The following is a 22,198-nucleotide window of genomic DNA, read 5'->3' as shown; positions in this document are numbered from 1 at the left end:
GTATACTACTGTGATAAGTCTGGAAACAGTCAATGATCTGATTGAGTTAAATATTATTCTCTTAGCTCTGAGCTGAGCACAGGACTCCTACTTCTTCTGTTTGTTTTTCTTCATGTGAAGCCAGTTAGGGAAATCCTCTGAAAATGATGTCCTTTTTAAATTCAAACGGGGTATTTTGAGCATTTTTATAATAGCTGCATCAATGTGAAGAGCATTTTAAATGCAATCACAGGTTATGCTGTTTCACCGAGCAAATAATTATAAGGCTTATGAAGATGAAATTACCACAGATTATTTTCAATATAAAAACAAAAGGCATATGCAGTGAAGTGACACAGGCCGCTGCCTCTGTTATATTAAAAATTGAAAATGGTTACAGTGCGCGTGTGTGTGTGTATGTAGAGGTTGAAAACAGAACACAATTTGCCATAGTCTTAAGATAGTACGGCAGGAAAGCTGTTGCTTTTTTCACTTTTTAATTTCACTCTGTTGCTACTGCTGATTTTTGCATAGGTTAGGAGTCACCTGAGCAAACTCTTTGCCCCTCAATGTTCAATGGGACTCACCTGGTAAGCACTCAAATTCAATACAAAGATGGAACACCCTGCAAATTTCAAAGTCTAACAACTTTATCTAAGAATTTAGAGGACGTTAAAAATAGTTACATTTTTTCATTAACAGGTAAAATGTGTTTACACAGCAGGAATACTTCCCGCTCAGCTGGCCCGAGCTGAGTTCATTGAATGATGATCCAAATTATTTATGTGCAACACTGTGCAGTGTTATAGGACAATAATAAAATTTTTGCATTCACCACTTACATATCTGGCTCTAAGTAAAGGCAGCTGTTTTCCTATTCTTCTTAAAAACACCAGCAGGCATTAATAATAGTGCGACAAAGCATGCAAATAATGACTTGTGGACAGGAGTTCTCTATAAAGAGGGCACTTACCATGGTCTTCTGCGGACATCGTATAGGTCAATCTTGTTGGGTGCCCTCCATGGAGTTGCTAGAGAGCACAAGAAAACAAATTATAGCCCATCCAGTGCACTGTTGGATGTTTCAGATCAGATTAGATCAAGGTAATCATAATTTCAGTCTCTCTATCAAGTTACCAGTAGAGCCATCTGATAAGAGATTGGCAATGTTCTCCAGCTGAGGAGCCCTAGGGTCAATTTAGACTCTATCATGCAGTAAGTTATGACTGAGGCATCACTGTTGACTCAGTACTCTGCAGCCTACCTGGGTAGTATCGTGTCATGCCCGTGGCACTCCCAAACACCTGCCAGCGGAGAGAGCTGTCCTCCCTACGGTTTTCAATGAAGACCCTCTCCAGTGCCTGGGTCCAGTTTAATTCATTAAGGATGACGGGGGCTGAGGGAAAACACAGAGCAAAGCACATGAGAAAAGACTCATTATGACTAATTGGAACAGATTTATGCAGGCTTCAGCCTTACACTGATTTGTTCTTTTCTTTAGTGATTTTTGCATTTTGTGGTGCACAATAGATGCAACTCAGGCACCAAAGGCTTTGTTATTCATCAAATTGCAGAAATACAAAGATGTAAGTAGACCCCATTATTTAAGGGCAACTCTCAATGCCTCACGGCATGCTGATTTTCTGAGAAAAAAAAAAAGTAGTCACTTGTCAATACTATATATTATTACATGATTACATGATTTGCAGGTATTCAGGGGTCAAGTTCTGCTCTCCATAGTTTTGTTATGGTCTGTTGCAAGGTTGCAGTGCTAAAACCCCCCCACAGAAACACAGATTTCTACAAAGTAATCAAAAACACCGTTGCGATTGTTCTCTTTTCAGCAGGTGTCTCCTGGATAAAGTTTTGCTCAGATGACACACGTACCAAGACAGGTACAAGGTGAAAACAACACCAGCCTAATGGCTGTTGCCTGCAAAGATAGTGGACCTGAGTGTAACATAACTGCAGCTTTTCTCTGTTACGAACCCAAAGGTCAACTCTCTTGCTGAACAACCTTGTCCACACCAGCAAAGAAAGCTTAAAACATAAGAATGCATGTATGCAGGCGGCTTGGCCGGAGGTCACGTCTGAGTATGGAATTAGTCTAATCTGGGAAATCTTCTTTGGAGGGCAGGGGAAGGATCTGATATGACCTTGGAGGAGGTCGTACAGTCATACTGTCACTAGCAGGTTTTGGAGAGAGAAACAACTGCTGAATGTTTGATAATAGGGGCCCATAAACTGTTTCTGCAGACATCCATTAGGGTGTTAGAGGATTTACGGGTGCTTGGTTATTTGGAGAGGAGAAACAGGTAAAAGGAAAAAAGACTATTCAAGTCAACTTTATTAATATAGTGCCAAATCACAAGGTGCTTTATATAGTAAAGTAAATGCTTGTGCATGCACGACCAGATGCATTATTGTGCATGTTCTGAGCTGAAGCATAAGGTCATAGATCGCACATGTCAGACAGAAATGGATTTATAACTGCGGAAAGAAGCATTTATCATCTAGTCAACAATAGGTGGAGGAACACGACGCAAGTGTAAAACGCGCATCTTTTCTGCTTCCGCCTGTCTTCTGTTGTTTTTACGCTGTCGTTGTTTTGCTTGCACTCGTGATCTAAATCATGCTTTCCATTCGTGCATATCCCTGCGTGACGCAATGTGCATCCACACACACATAAGCCAAAAAAAATGCTTTCAGTCTGTGTTTAATAGCTAAGCTGAAGTCAGAAGATGGGGAGTGCAATCAGAGGTTTAATAGCCACCTGATTAAAGAGGAAACAAGACGAGGCGCTGAGCTGAGGAGAACTTCACTCGCTTCTCTGATTTAATTACTCAGCCAACCAAAGCTAGATAAGCCCCTGAACCGACAAGTCCAGCTTTTCTCAACCCCACGTTTGAATTTCACACAAATAAACGATCATTATCCACTTTTCCATGCTTTTCAATTACTGCTCAGTCTTTGACAACCTGTCAGTTTAAGAGGTAAGAAATATGACACTAGCCTTCCATCATTCACTTCTCACCTCCTTTACTGTGAGCTGTCACACATTATAGAAAAATATAACACTGTTTATTGTTTTTAGTTGAAAGCTGCCAAAGTCTTTTTAAAATTGTGGCTCAAAACAACCTGTATCCTGCATCCTAAAATGCACGCACACACACACACACACACACACACACACACACACACACACACACACACACACACACACACACACACCATAACGCAGCACTAAGCAACGTTTGGAGGATATGAAGGCCAAATTGCTGCCATCACCAAAGGCAGCTCCTCGACATGCTTTTTTTCTCGAAATTCATAGACACAAACACAAAGGAAGAATGGAAGAGGATAGAGGCAGCCCTGCAAATGGGCACAAAGATAAAAACACATTTGGGGGAGGGGGGGTGATTGATGGAAAGAAACACAAAAATTAACACGAGTGACTGGCTGCTTTCACAGCAAGAAAGAAAGCAATTTCTCGCCCATGGGGGCAGAGGAAAAAAAATACCCAAAACAAACTTGATGTTCAACTGTTAAATTGAAAACCTAAGACGCTATTTAGGTCAAAGAACTGATTATTCGGTTTATTTTTAGATCGTGTAACAGCAAAGAACAAATGACGGATCACCTTTGACGTTGTTAAACACAGTTTCAGAGGTTCAGTTATAAGGTCTGAGTTCAGCAATATTTTGATGCATACATGATATATGCATGTCTTTACGTTTTGCTTCCAGGAGTCAGACATTTTTAGTAATTTTTAAAATGTTCTAAATGGTCTTAAGGAACAGTAACAGGCTTTCAGGAAGGTTTTCTTGACACTTCTTTAAACTGGCTGCTTATCCATACATTTTCAGTCTGGTCCTTGTTCATGACCATTTTCAGACGGATGTTGTTTTTTGTGTTGTTTTGTTGTTTTTTTTGTTAAGCCAATGACCTATGAACCATTCAGGCACAAAAAGCCATCTAACTCAAGAGATGAACCAGTGTTAACCAAATAACAGATGATTAAGAAAAAAAATAAATAGGGATCTTTGAAATTGATGGCACTGGAGTTTGATCCGCCATGCAGTACCATCTGGATAGCATCTGATAGGCAAAAGTAAAAGCATATCTGGATAGAGAAGCACACAATGGAACACTATCAGCCATGGATTGGCCTCCTCAGAGCCTTTGTGAAGCAGTGTGGGAACTTAGAAAGAACAGAACAAAAGACAACCAACATCCAAACAAGAGCTTTGAATGTCCTTCAAGAAGCCTGGGGAACTATTTCTGAAGCCTACTTAAAGAAATTACCAGAAAGCTTCTCTAAGAGAGTTCAGGCTGTGCGTGAACAAAGGTGGTCATACCAAGTACTGCCTTCCAAGCTCTGTTTTTGCCGTATATGCTGTATTTCCATTTATGATTAGCTATGTTTCAATCAATCAATGCACTTCTTTCCCATTTTCCTTGCAAAATATAAAGAATTGAGGGTTGGTTCAAGAATTATGCACATTATTGTATTAGAGGACTCTATTTTCTCATGCCTTGTCAGTTATTTTGTGTCTGTGTGTGTGTGTGTGTGGCTATTTTGATGATTCATTTGTGAATGATGCCACTAACACGCCTGCTACAAAATAAATTGCATTCTACCAGAATTAGAAAGCAAAAGAGCTTTCTGTTCTGTCTCTCATAACTCAGTGTTTACATTCGCCAAGAATCCAGATGGTATGAAGAGCCAGAGAGATTAAAGCGGAGAGCGAAATTTGTGCGAATTGCAGTATGTCTGACATTATAACCATGTATTTTCAAACTTGCTGTCATCGCTTCCAAGACTCCGAAGCATTTCAGTGACACCAGTGGCTATATTCTACTGATACTTGCGTGGAGATTATCAGGGAACCAAACCACGCTTTTCAATTTCACCTGTGCCGTGCAATACTCTGTGGTCAAAGAGCCATCTGATTAATGTGTAAAAAAGTATTATCCTTTAAGCATGAGCTATCACAGCAGGTTACTGCAGCGGCAGCCCATGTGCTGTGAAGTCCTGGTGCTCTTATCTGAAGAAGCACCGGTTCTGTAATGATAGCTGTCCCAGACAGACCAAGGGCAACGAGACATCCGGTGACCTCTGTTAAAACTAGCATCGTTTCAGCTGCCTCGACGAAGATCAAGGTAGTAACTGAACTCTGGTTTTTAAATCACAAGGAATTCTGACCTTTTTCAAATCTGTGTTGTTTTTACTGTTTTGTCTCATATTTATTTTCTTAAACTCTGTCATGTCATTCTGACCTATGTTTTATCTTATTTGGTAATTTTAGATGTACAGGACTTTGCTCAACTCACCCACAAACACACGATGTACTACTTCGTACTTGCTTTGCACACATATAAGCATGCTAACTCAGCAGCTATGTATGAGTTTTTGTTTACACCCTACTGTTGGTCAGTCTTGTTCCTCTAAAAAAGACAGAGCAGTACATTCACACTGCCAGCTGAAACTAAACCATTCATATTTGAGCCATCGCTACTGTCAGGCCAATTCAGCAAACACGCACACACATATTTACCCACATCTGCAGGTGATCTCTGCAGAAAAACAGGCACATCCCAGATAAGAGAAGCTAGCAAACTAATTCTCTTTGATTTATTCAGTTAGGATAAGCTGTGACTTCTCTGGACAGTTGATAAAAAGACAAATTTCCCCTGGGGGGGAAATATGCTCACACAGGCAGACAGGGCCTAAGAGGACTGTGTTGGCCTCATCTTTCACATGAAATGCGCCTCTCTCTGATATCTTTAAAAGGTAATTCATCAGCGCACCGCTCCCCTGACATTTAGAGCACCCTTGGCTTTGCCCCCTTTATGAAGCAAGACTGCACACCAAGTAGGGAAACAATTATGAGTGGGATTTATGGAGCATCTCTGTGTGAGATCATTCCTCATCTCCTCCCACCTCGATCCTGTGACCCCATCCCTTAACTCCAAGTACACACATTACTCACCGTGATGTACCTGTGATAAACAAACAAACAAAAAAAAAAAAACCCCATCTAAAACAATATGTCCCTTATGTTCTGTGTTAATCCAACATTCAGAAACAAGTCGTTGCACCACTGCTGTGCATAGAGAGCAGAAAAATGACCTGCAGTATATCATCAAGCAACACAAGTGGCGCCTTCTAAGAAATCCATAATTGTAATGGAGCTAAATCTATTACCAGAGACCCTCTGAAGAGCCATAACCATCAACGCCGTCATGACCATAAGCATTATATATTTCTGTGTTTTAAACAGAGCGACTAAATGTTAGTGAATGGTTCCTGTGTTTTGGAGGCAGAGTTTTGAGCTTCTGGAAATTTTCTCTTTGTTTCATTCATGTTTGAGTTTTTGTTCAGTCACTTCGCTAATCTAGTTGGGTTTTAATTCCTTGTGATTTTGTTTATTATTTTGCCTTTTCCAGCTATAGCAGAACTTGTATTCTGAGTCTTTTAGTTCTTGTTTAAATTTTAATTTAACGATCATGTTAAACAAAGAGATTATATACCCTCCCAGTGTTCTAGTATATGAGGGGTGTCAACTCCAGGCCTCAAGGGCCAGTGTCCTGCAGGTTTCAACCTGGGTCAGCATACCTGAATCAAATGATTAGTTCATTACCAGGCTTCTGGAAAACTGCAAGACATGTTGAGGAGGTAATTTAGCCATTTAAATCAGCTGTGATGGATGAAGGACTCATTTAAAACCTGCAGGCCTGGATTTGCCCACCTTTGTACTATACCACGCTCAGTGTGGGTCTCATGCTGCTGCATTACTCAGTTACTCTCAGTTACTTCCTGCTTTAGTTTGTTACTCACCTTCTAACTGTACCTTGCAATCAGTTTTACTGCCCTGTGTCTCATCTTCTAGTTCAGCTGTGTCTTGTTACCCTGACGTTTCCACTTTATATTATAGTTTCAGGGTGAATGTGTTCTCTGCCTGCTCGTCTGCCTCTGTTCTCTAAATGTTAACCATTTATTTCTCATGTTCCTGCTTTTGTTTATGCCTCTTTTTTTTTTGTAGTTTGTAGTTATGCTTCTCTGTAGACTGTTTTCATTAAGCAAAACACCGAGATATGCATGGAAATATTAGTGGGTTAAGATGTAAGAAAAATATAAATATGTTTGTTTTGTTTTTTTTACGCACTATGTATTCAGGTATTTCACTAAATTGTAAAAGCTGAAGCTGTAAGAATGGGTTCGAACCATGAAAATGGTTGGAATGGTATGTTTGTTTTTTCTCTAGACTTTCAGATATCCACCTGTGAGCTTTTTTGTTTTCATACCAAAACAATTCAGATGAATAAAATGTTATTTGTCGTGCTCACATTTTTGAAGCGTTTCAATTACAAAATTCATTAGCAATGTGTATGCTGAGAAACAATATTGCTGGATAATTTCAAGACTTCACAGTGAGCACGTAATAAAAAAAGCATACTAAATGTACATTAAGTGAGAAACAAAAAGCTTCCTGCACAGTTCAAGGTAATCTCAGATGCATCCACCGCCTGCCTTCTCCTGCTTTTCGTCTTGTCAACCCAAATTGCTACTCCATATGCCCCCTTTTTCTTACTTCCTCTCTCCTGCTTTCTTCCTGTCCCTTCTTTTTATCACGTAGAGTGGCGTTTTGTTAACAATCTGTTAAGATTTGGTTTATATCCACCAAGGTTTTCAGGGTCGACTTAATAGCTTATTAGTTGAAAATTGACAAAGCCTTGAAAAGCCTTATAACTTAGAAGCTATGATTCTTTCAAATGTGGTGTGCATAGTCAATATAGAGAAAGTAATAATAATAATAATGGATTGCATTTATATAGCGCTTTTTCAGATCCTCAAAGCGCTTTGCAATGCCACTATTCATTCACTCTCACATTCACACACTGGTGGAGGCAGCTACAGTTGTAGCCACAGCTGCCCTGGGGCAGACTGACAGAAGCGAGGCTGCCATATCGCGCCATCGGCCCCTCTGGCCATCACCAGTAAGCAGTAGGTGAAGTGTGTTGCCCAAGGACACAACAACCAAGACAGACAGAGCTGGGGATCAAACCGGCAACCTTCCAGTTACAAGATGAACTTCCAAACCCCCTGAACCACAATCGCCCCACAAGTACCGCATTAAAAATTTAAAATATCATATTACATTTAACCTTTGACCTCTCCTACAAGGTCAATAGAATGATCTGAAGGCCAAAGTTTTAATCATAATCCTATGTAGAACTATTAAAACTATAATTCTTACTGCCATTGATCGTTATGGCAACTTAAAAGTAAATACTGCCCAGATGGTGAGCTTCCTTGGTGGAGGCTTGTGCTCTCAGACTGCTTCTTGTTGTTTCTGCAGCGTCCTCCATACTTATCTCCAGATACAGCGATGCAACACTCTGTTCACAGTTCTGTGCAGATTAAAAGCCATCGAGTTGGAGGTGCAAACAGAGCGTTACCACTGAGCTCGCAAGATCATCAGCTAAAGTATTTTTTTCCAATCCCCATGCATAACCTTAGTAAAACGATAAATTGAAGGTACTTGCAACAACAAAAGTGAAGATGGTAGCTCCAAATACTATTTTCTTTTCGAAGGCAGACCCTAAGAAAGGAACACAGTGGGTGAAGGCTTGCTTTACAAAAGACACAATCATGCAGAAACCCAAAAAGCTAAATAAAACCAGCGTAAATACAATATTTTCATCAATTTAAAAAAAAACTTGTATGGTGAAGTGGTTGCTAGATATGGGGTACTATAAAATTCAAGTAAAACAAAGTGAACTTAGTAACCAGATTCAGTGACTGAATCTTTCGGTAAAGCAGCCTCTTCATTTTCTCTCTACATTGCTTTAATGTGTAGTGGATGCCTAGCAGCAATTCGGGGAAACTGACAGCTAAGATTTTTGTTTTACTGTGATGAGTCCTCTGTCGTATCTCAATAAAGCCTGACTTCACTGTCAGCTCATTTTTTGCTCTTATCTTAAGGCTAACATTAAGAGGTGCTGTGTGAAGTCATTTAATATGGTTAACACTTTTTAAAACAGTTATTCTTGCTGCTGCATTCACGAATTTTGAGCGGTAAATATACCCCAATGGACCAATCACAGTACACCTGCATCGCTTAAATTTACTCCTATGCTGGAAATGTACCTATTTTATGTTAGGACCATAAAAAAAGAATCTAAAAACAGTTTCAAGAACCACAATGGACCCCGGCCCATGCAATGCAGACATGATAAACAGATTGGTCTGAAAGTGCCTATAGAGAGTGAAACAAAAGAGAATTTCTCTGAGGAGGGACGACTATTCAGTATGGAGAATAAAACAGGGGGGAGAGGAAAACATTTCACCGTACCTCAAGAATGCTCCTCCAAATACTTTTTCTAATTAAAGAAGAGCAGTAAATAACAAACACATGAAATGTAATTTGTGAGCCTGGTGGTGAGTGAAGTGGAGTTTGCTGTGCTGACTGTTCTAATTAGTGTGCAGGTAAATGATAGTGCCCCTTCAATGGGCACACACTATAGGGTTTGGATGGGTGAGATCGGGGAGGGGGGGAGGGGTCGGCGGAGAGAGAGCGAGCGATGGAGCCTGTAAATTTGGGAACAAAATAGAGCCCGCAGTGTTTATACGCCTTTCTTCTTTTTTTGCTTTAACTTTAAATCCCTTCCTCTTTTTTCCCCACTTTCTCCCTTTTTCCCCACAAATCACTTTTGCTCTTTTCCACACATTTAAATCTGGTTTGATGTTGAGAGCGGCTGAGTTGATCTCCAGTGTGGTGTGAGCAAGTTGACAGCGAAGCTTCCTCTACTGGAAGGAACCTGGGGCGTGAGAAACAAATAAAGAGCGCATGTACTGCATGTGCACAAACACACACACACATAACTTCTCACTGACAGCGATGACATTTTACATTTAACTGAGGCAAATCGCAAGCGTGATAGTTTTTTGCTTTAAGATGACAAATGTAGCTTTTTATTTAAACTTATCTGACGCAAAGACAAAATTAAACGGGGGTCGTTATTATTTCCTCTTCCTTTCTGAAGAAAACTGAGCCAGAACTCAGCTATGACCCTTTCATATACACCTCTCCATGTTCATTTTCAACATCAGCAGCAGTTTGACTGACAGATGTTTACAAATATTTCTTTTGCATTGATGCTCACTTCTATATATTTGATGCACATTAAAGTTTGCAAATTATACACATTCTGTGAAATTTGTCGTTTGCAGAGGTGAACAGGATCACCACTTTCCAGAGCGGATCTAACCACAGACTAGTGTATTGTAACTTTTAAACAGTGAGGAGCAGAAGAAGCTAGTTTAGGCAAAAAACTGTAATTCCTCCTGTTAAATTGTATACCTAAGGAAATGTTGTCAATTGCGCATTGTTTATAGTTTATACTATTCCTGAATATTCTCCAAAGGATAATTTCTGTTGATGTCTAAGAAAGGCATTTTACTTCAGAGTCTGAGAAGTACAGAAATGTATTAGTGTGCAAATAAATATTCAGTTCATTTCAATTTTACTTATACAGTGCAAGTTAAAAACTGCAGTCATTTAAAAGGTGCTTTAGACTGTGAGGTAATTAAGTCAAATGTATTTATATAGCTTGTTTCAAGAAGAAAAATCATAGAGAGCCTCACAGCATACTATAAAATAGATAAAAATGTGTAGCTACAACAACTAAAAGAGACCAAACTAAGCAAAATCAAGCTTGCACAGGTGGGTCTTTCGCTTATTTTTGACGCTAACAACAGCGTGCTCAGATCTCAAGTAGAAGTGGATCGATTAATCAGTGGGCTGATTTTATTGCAGATGTTAGCCATTTACTGATCTTTTTGTAAAAGCATTTATAAATGCTGATAAATGAAAAGTGTCATCCTAACATAAAGCAAAGTTAAATTAAATAAAGGAGAAATGGGGGAAAAAAAACACCCTTCAACCCTGTTATCAGTGTTGACATTGCATAGATTGTCCACCAGAGGGCACTCAGCAATGTTGGCAACATGTTTTGAAATGCCACAAATATAGCAGCCAGCTGATCCAAGCAGAATTTGCAGAATAAAAATAACAAATATTAGGGAAATCTGCTTCTTTTGAGAAAAGATAAAAAATTTGATGGAATAAAAGCAGGTATGGTTATTTCGCTGTTATACTGACACTGTTAACAGATGAGAAAAACCATTGTACACACCTGACATGTTTATCTTATAGGGAAAATCTGATAATCCCCTATGAGCAAGCACTCGTTGACACTGGGGAGAAAGAACTCTATTTTAACAGGAAGAAACCTTCATTATAACCAGGTTTTTGTTCTCGCCTTTGTTGTTGATAAAAGCAATTTGTTATCTCAGGTTGGGTACACCCAGAAGGTTGCAATGCAGCCAGTGGCTGCATAAATGGTAGAAAATTCGCCTTAAAAAGTATGGCGTACTTTGAAAAAATATCGGTTGAGTGCAAAGCAAAATTTGCAATTTTGAATGAAGCAGTGGGTGGAAGACAGACAACCAAGTATAGAAAGGGGTGGTAACAATGGCTATGGTGTGTGTGTGTGTGTGTGTGTGTGTGTGTGTGTGTGTGTGTGTGTGTGTGTGTGTGTGTGTGTGTGTGTGTGTGTGTGTGTGTGGAGGATGGGGTGGGAGGGTTAATCGTACCATGCAGAACATTTAAGCTCTGCTCTTTCATCTGCACACACAATCAGCCAGTTGTAGCCATTCATTTCTAATAACCAAGTTTGTGACTGTGCCTGACTACAATAGCAAACTGACAAGATGACGTTAGGCTGCTGGAAAAGAAGCAGCATGCGGCGGATTTAAACTTCAAATTTCATGAAAGGCCTTCCCACATTCAGTGGTGGCTTCCTTTATTCCCTGCTGGGAACAGTGGCTGCTTATTCTCCAACTAGCACTAATGTATTCCCAAATTATGTGTACAATACACACACATTTGCACACAATTAAAAAAAAAAGTCTCATTTATAACATCCTATAATTTCAAATTTCAACATGCAACACTGAACACAAATGTCTATCTATCAAATGTCTATCTATTTATAAATATGTAGGGGGGGGGGGGGGGGGGAGCAATGCAGCATGGGAAAAGAATTAGTAAGGAATAAGTCACATAATAACTTGTTTTTGTGAGTCTGTGATCAACTTTTATTTACTGCTCTTTGTATATTTAGCCAAGTGCTTTCAACATATAAGCAGATGTGTCACGAGCTCTGTTGCTGATTTTCTAACCCCTACACAGAACAAACACCAGCACATCTTTGTGACCGACAGCACAGAAACAGTTTGCATGTTTGCTGATGTTAGTTGAGCTGCGTGAATAGTTGCATTTGAAATTAGCTGCCACTTAGAAAAATGCACTCTGTTTATGTTTGTGCCTTTTCATTAGCTAGCTAGACGCTTAAGTACAGCGACCGCAACTTTACATCTGCACCATGAACACATCACAGGGATGAGAAAAAAATGCAATCATTTCATTATTTTCTTATTACTGAGCAGGTATCTCTGAAAGCAACGTTGGGCTGCAGCACACGCAAAATTCATTCATTCACCAGTAATATGCAGGAACCTGCCTACCAGATTTAATTGCTTGTTATGTGAAGGTGTCAAAAGCCGTTCTGGATCATTATGGGCCTCTTTAACCCCTGCATATATCCTCTCACTGCTTTTATACTTATTTTTTAATCAATATTTGTGCTTATTTGTTATGTGAGATTATGAGAGCCCTTCTTCCCTGCAGCACCCCACTACTTCTGCAACCTCTTCCTCCATGGGCAACACCAGCCACCTCAGTTTATTCCTCAGTGGTTGTGTTGTGATGTCCATTTTGTAATAGGCAATGATAATTAGAAGAAAACTGTATGAATGTTTGACCTAAGCTAATTAGAAAGTTTGCAGACTTGGCAGCAGGAATCAGCAGCGGGATAATGAATCATAAAATGGTTCATTACTGCGCTCAGGGAACACTCTCAATCTCAATAAACGGACATGGGGCCTAGCAGACAAATCAAACCAAGACGCATACCTCGCCTCATTTACTTGCTGAAAGGATCACAATAAAAAAAAAGGAAAGAAAATTCTTTTTTTCCCCCTCACTAAATGGTTTCTATTATTAAAGTGTTTCTTCTCCTCTCACCTCTTTTCCTTCTATCTGTTCTTCTATCTACACCTCTCTCAAAGTCCATCTCTAAGGACACCCATTTGGATGCAATAGAGAATACAAACTGCCATTTTCTGTAAAATAGTCAATTTATTCAGTGCATTAACAATGTGTGCAAATCAAAGCAAGCTACTTCAACTACACAGGGCATGCATGCTAATAAATAGCACACTATCTTCGATCAACTGTTGAACATTATGCTGTTCTTTGGACTGTACACTGTTCTTCCTAGTGTTTTCTTTTTCCTCTGGCCTCCCCTGAGAAATAAGTACTGAATCTACCCACATACAATGTTTCTGCACTTCAGACCCAGAGGACAACAAACCGCCCACATTAGTTTCCTCAGACATCCAAGGCACCTTGCAGGCTCCCACTGGTAGGACCACAGCAGAGCATGACATATAGATAACAATCCACTCTGACCGTGTCTGTAGAGCCGTCATAAAAACTTGATGTAAATTCCTTTAAGTGTTAGTTAAAATATTCCACCAGCTCAGTAGTTATCTACTCATACATATACATGTGGATAGTTTACACACACATTAAAAGGAGACTACACCAACACACATACAGTGTTGAACTGTGCTCACGTGTGACACACTTTACCTTAAGATTGATCCTCGTTTCAAAAAGTAAAAACTTTTTGTCAGGACTTCATCTGTACTCAGCATATATATTATATTTTTATACGCCAATAAATTGCCTGGCAATGACACATTTTTAGCCTTTATGCAGCTACAACACTTTATGAAAACATCTTATCGTTTTAATTTCACAGCGCTAACACTAACTCAGCTTTGATTTATACATACCTAGCAATCACCTGGCAACAGGGTAAAATTGCCCATTTTTTTCCACATAAACTATTTATTTTTAACTTTCTTATTGTGATTAAGTACACCAGTTTGCCAGCAGCACAGAAGGGTCAAACAATGTACTAATTAACATAAATTAGCACTTTTTTCTGTTTTCGTTTTCTTATTTAAGACAACGGTGTCAAAATCAATAAAGCTGTGTCTTTAAATTGTCAGAAGCTGGTTGATCTGACTTTCCACAGCTTCGTCTGAAGCGATATGCAAAACCAGGGTATCAAACATAAGGCGGGGGGCCAGAATGAGCCCAGCAAAGGCTTTGGAAAAAGTGAAGGAAGGCATAGATGTCAAAGTCTGGGAGAGGCAGACTGTGTGGAGTGACGAAGAGGACCCAAAATGCGGACACCAAGGAACGTGGAACAAAACTTGAATGTTAACAGAAAGTGAGCCGTTTATTAAGGCTGGTAAAAGATTACAAAACAAACAAAAACAAAAACGATAACTTAAACTGGAGAAACTAAACATTAAAAAAAACAAGAAATGAAACTTGACATGGATACAAAGATACATGGAACATGGAAACGTGGCACAAAGAACAACACAACCTGACAATAAATGAACAGAAACACACAGACTAAGGCTACGTCCACAGGTACCCGGGTAGATTTTTCTATGCGTTTTTATCCTTTCGTCCACACGTAAACGGCATTTTCGGTCACTGAAAACTGAGATTTTTAAAAACTCCTGCCAGGGTGGACATTTTCAAAAACTCAGGTTTTGCATTTTCGTGTGGACGAAGAAAACGGAGAAAATGCAGCGCAACGCTGTGCGCCACGTTATTGTTTCGGTGAAATGGATTTCTACAATGGCGGACTTAGACAAAATACTGTTACTGTTAATTTTACTCTCTGCAGTGTTTACATGCTTACATATACACACACAGTTACTGTCCCTCCACACATAGGACTCGGTTCTGCTTCTATGCGCCATCTTTGTTTACTGTTTCCCACCGAGGCTTCTAGACTTCTGATTGGCCAACATTTCTACACGGTTAGGTATATATCGCCACCCGTTGCTTTGGCATGTTCCTAGCAGCGTTTTTGCCTTTACGTGTGGACGGGATTTAAAAAAAAAAAAAAAACGAAAACAGAAAATCTCCGTTTTCAAAAATACCCGTTTACGTGTGGACGTAGCCTAAACAAGGGTGATTAGGGGAAGTGGAAACACACGGGGAAACAGCTGACAGTAATCTGACATAACGAGACAAAGGAAGCAAATCTGACTACACTGACATAGGACACATACCTTCAAAATAAAACAGGAAATATGAGACGCAGACATGGCAATACGAACTTGACAAGATAAGACACGCAGCATGAAACACATAAAGGGCTCGGGGAAACTTAAACACAGGGGTAGAAAAACACAAAAGGAATCTAATAAACAACTGAACTTAGCTAACCTAAAGAACTTAAACATCAACATCCAAATAAACTAAAACTTAAAACGCTGAGTCAACAGACCCAGGAACATGACAAAAATTTAAACTGTTAACGGTATTTTGATAAGTTTTACAGCTTTTACTGTTGATAAAGACCTCACCTATTGTCATTCATAGTACACCAACGCAGTTAAGCAATAGATAAACAATTAAATGACAGAAAGGTTTCTGTTTTTCACTATCTTCTGTGAATGAACCAAACTGGGCAATGAGCTGCCAGAACTTTTTCAGTAATTTTACACATTTGTCATGTCGAAAAACTGAGACATACAAAATTGCACTTTTTATATGAAGATATTTGAGAGATTAAATGTTTATTTAAAAGTCTTTACACTGTAAGAAAGGAGAGTTTCACTGTCCTGTCTGGTCCACTTAACACTTTCAAGCTTGAACCATGAAAACTTCTTTTCTGATGAAATTAAAATAATGATGGTAATTCAAATATATGAGTTCTAACTTACATCAATAAAAAATATGATATAGCAATTTTGCAATTTATTGCTTGTGTAATTTCTTTTGGCTTTTTTGGGGAAAAAATGTCTCATGTGTCAAATATGACACACTTGGCTTCACAAGGTGTGGCCCATGATGTAATATTAGATGGACACTCCTGCTCTAAGAGCTGCAAGGATTTTATAGATCAAGCAGATTGAATTTACTTTTTAACATTAGCTAAAGGAAGCTCTACCTTTAGTATCTAAAGACTGATTCCAGGACATTTTTAAAGAATTAATGCACATTTGTTTAACAACGTGTTTTTCAATTGTGTATTTATCCGCAGCTAAAACACAGCACACATGTTCATAATGGAGTTGGCACAAAGTCTGCAGTTGGTAATCTCTGCACAGCAGACCGCACTATGGGAGCTAACTAAACAACATTAATAGTAAACATTTTCCACAGAACAGCGGAGCAAAAACTAACTCTGTGCACAGTACCACTCTACTCCTGTAGTCTCCACCAGCCTCAATCAAGAGGGCTTTATTCTCTGACTCATATCTTCAGTCAGGGGAACCAGAGCTGCAACAAAATGGCTCCGGGAACAATGTGCAGGCCTGATTGCTCTATTGTGAGTTAGCTGTGGCCTTTGACATCTCCTCCTGAACCAAGAGTGTCTAATTCTGACAAGATTTGTCTGGAGACACAGCTGGAGGGCATTGTTACAGACAGGTGCCATATACTGCCTGTTCAACAAAGACAGTGAAGAGCTAGACAATAACAGAAAAGGGGGGGGGGGAGCTGCCACTGTGAAAATGGCTGTCTGTCTGCACATGCTGTGGTTTTTGAGTCTTTAAAGAGACAGGCATAGAATATCCAAAAGGTTAGAGGTGGATAACAGAGGGAGCATGCCAAGAGAAATCAGAGTCCCGGAAGGTGCGCGTGTTCGCTTTTGTCCATTTGGCAGCGACAGAGTAAGGAGAGTGTTATGTCTACAGGGCAGGACAGTGCCAAGCAGGAAGGGCAAGGTCCATGAGCAGGGGGGACTGTGCCCACTCATGACAAAAGGAAAAAAAAATAATAGTGCAGATCTGGTGTGAGGGAGTGACTGTCATCAAAAATCATGTTAGTGTGTTAAAGTGGAGGAGGGAGAGATTGTGTTAACATGCTGAGAAAAAGAAGAGAGATCAAGTTAAAACAGACTGTCATCTATCCGTGACCCACTGCTACCTACGAAAAACAGGCCTTTTGGTGCATCCAGCACATATGTGAAAGCTGCTGGCAGCTGTGCAAATCCGAAGGTGCATTCAGTGTTATGAATTTGCCTTCCTTTTCACCGTTTCGCCACCATCTCACACTGGCCATTCACACACATACCAACAATGTAAACAATAGCAGCAAAAAAGTTGTAACTTACAGCCTTTGTATATGTCTGTAGGAATCTGGACTGCACTCGAAGAGTAGTTGACCTTGTTTTTAAAATTGGGATCGTCCACAAACTCCAGTTCCAAAGACGATGAAGTCTCCAGTGGATTCTCCTCTTCCCCGTCCTCGGTCTGCAGACACACACACACACACACACACACACACACACACACACACACACACACACACACACACACACACACACACACACACAAATCTAAGTGAGAACACAAATAAGAACAGACAGGAAAAAGATGGAGAAACACGCTAATGTAGAACCGTATTTTGTCACCTCGCTTATTGTGGTTTTACAGGACCTATTGTCTGCTTCCTGGTTTAGATGCTTCGGTTCTCGTAGGAGAACAATAGCAGGTATTAGCGCAGACACCAAACGGAGGTACTCATTAGTACTCCTGATGACAATCTCAGACACATGAGGTGTCGCACAAATTAACCCCAACAATAACTAGCACCTAGCACCACTTAATCACGGTTTAGTATACTGCCAGGACGAACGAGAGCAGCGCTGTTTCACTTCTCTCACCGATGAACATTTAACATTTAAAGAAATAAATAATTAGCATCTAATTTTTCTACTTATAGCATGTTCAGCGCCGAGAGTAAAGATGAGAAAGCTTGACACATATTACATTAGGAACTCTAGATATCAAAGAGAGCCTGAATATTAAAAAAAGAGCTAAACTGACATTTGAGCTTTTTATCTTGATAAGTTATCACTGTAGTACAATCTGTGCCTGTTAACACCGGATGAGGAGATTTTAGGTTGTGAAAAAAACAAGATATAAGCCTGCCGCCTGACTCTGTTTATTAGCTCATCTTGATCTGATATTACTGTGTGTGCCCTCTAAAGCCCTGTTAGATGCACTTTCTAAAAAACAGGTAAAGCTGACAAGTCAACGTCGTTGACTCCTTGCTACAAAGTAAAAAGAAATATTAAATTTATGTGTACTCATGCACCAACCTGTGATACAGAAGTAACCCTCAGCAAACTCAGGCATCGTGCTTCTCTAATTCCTTTTTTATTAGTGATCCTTCATTTGATTTCATTCACTTAATGCTTGCAAAACAAAAAACTCATATCTCAGATCATTCTTCGTGCATTTGAATAGCCAAAGAGCAGCATTTCACATCGCATCGCTTTGATAAAGCAGCACGGGTTAATTGGACCTGACATGAAAAAAAAGGTTGTTTTTTGAAGAAATTAAATCAAAACCCCACGTCCAGAGCAAAATTTGATTGATGGGCACACTTTAATTGACTATTAAAATGCAATTACAAACTGTTGTCGAAATGAGCCGAGCGATAGCTTTGCTGAAGCCCCATTGACAGACAGCAGAAGAGACGATGAGTATTGTGAGTATTGTTCCCCAGCTCAGGGGAAAGTTTTCATTACTATAAATAATATATTATAGCACAGGAAAAATATACATTGGGAAATATACAGTATGCTTGCACATATGATATTTAACCCATAGACCACTACTTTATTTGTGTTTTTAAAATAGTTAAACATTAAAACTAATGACCTCTCAAAAAATTGTCTAGTTAAATCTAATTTACCTAACTGGCAATGTTTTAGAAAATCAATTAATAATGAGTATTAGTTCCACTAACTAAATTACTAATTCAACTTAAACTCATGGCACAATGTAATGTTTTTTGTTACAAGGTCACCTATACCCATTGTTTCTTTAATATTAGAGAGTTTACCTCCTCTGTTTAGTTATACTGAAGATCTGTTGCACACAACAAATGTAGAATAAAGTCTACCACAAATTTTGAGTTTGAATTTAAGAGGAAAGACTTATAAAAATACAATTCACGTGAAAAATATTTTGAATTTAGTAAACTGGTAATAAAATAGCGAAGTTCTGCTGCGGTGTAAAAAGAACTATGATTGAACGCATCCTGTCTGTAAAAGCTTCGAGTCTTGCCCTATTCTATTCTGTCTACTTTTGGAATAATTCATATTGTAAATGCAAACAGTTCTCTCATTTTCACAGTGCTCATATGGATCCTGCTGCTTGAGGTAACCCTGTGAAGCTTCAGGTTTTTAATACTGTCAAAAGAAAGACACCTACAAACAGCAGTAAGCAAAAACCACAACCAGGATTAATTCCTTTATAGACAAGCTTGTGTGTGCTTTTTTATGCTCTTTGTAACACCAATTAACCAGTGCTGCAGCTGAAATGTGGAAAAACCCTGATGTTCAGAGTTGTTTTGTATTTTTTCCCTGAAAAAAAAAATCACTGAGTTGGCAGCATGAATAGAGCGCATGTTGTTGTGCATTGATTACATGTATCAGTTTTGATAGCAGGCACCGTTTATTCCTTCATATTGTCAACCTGTGACTGACAGTTCAGGGGGTGCACTATGTTCATTACTGTAATTAAAAACCTGTTTTTGTTGATATGTTGTTACTGTAACCCTGACACAGGCAACCGCCTATGTCAGCCACATTGGCATGTGCCAGGATTTTTCAAAGTCTCTCTCTTTAAACACTCCCAGTTCATTAAAAGTTACAAACACAATTCTTACACTATCAGGCAACAACAACAAATACACAATACACATAATGTTGTCCTCTTGTCCTGGTTTAATGGGGCTTTTTATGTTCCAACTTCATAAGAAAAATAAACTGAGGCTAAGCTAGAGAGGGAGGTAATTTTCTAAGAAGGAAAACACATAAGAATTAGTTACTGTAAAAGCATGATCACACTATAATATTACTGGTTACACAGGGGTTTGATAGCAAATAGATGTCTGCTGGATTCATGTCAGTTTAACATATTGTTTCCACTGTGAATCTGAAATGCTTTGAGCTTTGACTATCAAACAACAGTGAACCTGATTGGGTTAGGGATGTTGGCTTTTCAGCGGCACTAACTGTGAGTTTGTTTATCACTCAGTGTGACACTAATTCTGTCAATGTCGGGCATGGAGCCTCTTTTTTTTCCTCCCCTTTCTTCAGAAGAGCCCAATCATAATTAACCAAGGCAGTGTCTAATTAGGAGCTGAATAAATCCACACAGGAAAGACTGATTGGTTCATTTTCTTCAACCATCCACCACCTGTTTTGCCCCATTCATTACCCAATTTGTTAATTTTATCTACCCGTTCTCAAGGTTTAATTAAAGATTGAAGAGGCCAGAGATGACATTTTAAAGCTTCTTTCTATCTCACCTTCAGCCAACCAGGGCTAACCTGAGACATACTGCTTGTGACCCTGTGTATGTGCTTGCACGAGAGAGTGCTTAGGTGGAGGGAAAGAAAAAAAGACTATGATAACCTAAGACTAAGATAATCCTTTTAAACAATGGCTGCTTCACAGAAAGCAACAATATGAGCACTAAACAGATGTTTAACATGCTTAACAAGTAGTGCTATTTGCATTTGCACGTCACATCTGAAAAACTGTGAAAAACCATTTCAATTTTGAGTCACAATTACACTAATCACACTTGTAATAATATATTTTATGTGTCTGATGCTTGTCCTCCAAGTAAATTACAACCTAGTGAGACATGATTGACAATATTTTTCAGCCAGGCAGATATAAGTATTGTGCTGAAAGCGGGATCACGCAGTCCAAATAATATTTGCATTTTCACCCGGGATGCTTTGTCTGCTCTCTGCCGAAGCGTATCTTATAATCTTTTAGGAGGTGAGAGGGAGCTGCTTTTGTTTGTTTTTGCAAAGATACAAGTGTTTTAACTCACGGCCACACGGGACCCAAAAGTCACAGTGTTATTTCACATCCAAACAAACTCGCTATTTAAAAAGCTCGATAGCTGAACATATCTAAAGAGGCAAATAAAACATTCTTCAGCTTCCACATTAGAATGAACATCAGACATGCTTTGGGACATGACCGGTTTTTAACTTAAAATGAATCATCGCATTCCACATTTATATCAAGCGCACACTGACAACAGGAGAAGTTAACAGGGTACAGTGTAGAAGAGAGAAAAGAGCCTGCCAGTTACTTACCATTCTTGAAAACAGTCTTCAAACATCCCATTGCTCTATCATTAAAAGGTTTTTACTCAAGAAGTGGAGCTTAACTGAAAGAAAAAGTCATCGAGGGAGGAATCAAGATTCAGACAAGGGAGTACTGGTGGACTACTGTTGGGATTTTAGAGAGGAATGACCTCTGCCTGACTTATCCTGTCTTTTTTGGGGGTGGTGGTGGTTGTGGACTTGGTGATGTGGGGGTCAGAGGTGTGTCGCTGGTTTGGCCTCAGCGTGCCATGTTAATGATGACCGATGTTCTCCAATTAGATGCGCTGACAGGCCCTAAAGCGCTGTGTCATTAATCAAGGGAGTGGCGTGCACAAAGAGAAAATCACATCATGATTTATTGCTCCTCTGCCTCCCTTTCTCACTCTCTTCCCATCCTTTTTTTGTGCTTTGGTGATCTAAAGAGGATTCTTGCACTCCTCCTTGAAACTTAATCAATCAGCGGGCACGGGCTCCAAGTGCACCCCATCCTGAGGAGGAACTGCAGGCTGCAACCAGAGTGGCGGCCTGGTGAGACCAATGATTTGCTGGGCTTTTCTGCTTCTTTGAATGCCACTCATATTCTTCAGTGTGAACGGCACGAGTGATAGAAATTGTTCCCACTGTATGAAACTGCGATGTGACCTGTGTTTAGGTCTGAGGTGTCTCGATGAGCACAGAGGTCTGACAACCATCGTGGTCCAGAGGAAGGAGAAAACTCTGGAAATTAGACCGGAGGGAGGACATCTAAAATCACTGTCACATGCATGTCAGCCTAGCCCTGCTCTGTCACACCAGCTCACCATATAGCAGTGTCACCTCGCTAACGCACACAGACAGCCCAG

At 39.6% G+C, this 22,198-nt stretch overlaps 1 protein-coding gene across 1 annotated transcript in view; it reads right to left on the bottom strand.

Annotated features, from left to right (window-relative positions):
• Nucleotides 1-22,198, bottom strand: part of cacna2d2a (calcium channel, voltage-dependent, alpha 2/delta subunit 2a) — a 175,668-nt gene that overhangs the window by 42,607 nt on the left and 110,863 nt on the right. The window contains exons 6-8 of the mRNA XM_085354357.1: nucleotides 17,326-17,464; nucleotides 1,244-1,375; nucleotides 953-1,010 (exon numbers count right to left, since the gene is read on the bottom strand). Of these exons, the coding sequence (XP_085210483.1) occupies nucleotides 953-1,010; nucleotides 1,244-1,375; nucleotides 17,326-17,464 (329 nt within the window). The remainder of the gene's footprint in view (nucleotides 1-952; nucleotides 1,011-1,243; nucleotides 1,376-17,325; nucleotides 17,465-22,198) is intronic.

This window comes from Diplotaxodon limnothrissa, linkage group LG5, assembly GCF_057381915.1.
Source record: "Diplotaxodon limnothrissa isolate DT_005_m linkage group LG5, D_limnothrissa_male_GT1.1, whole genome shotgun sequence".
Classification (NCBI taxonomy): domain Eukaryota; kingdom Metazoa; phylum Chordata; class Actinopteri; order Cichliformes; family Cichlidae; genus Diplotaxodon; species Diplotaxodon limnothrissa.
Note: the sequence above shows the minus strand (reverse complement) of the source record. Positions and strands in the feature narration are given on the sequence as shown.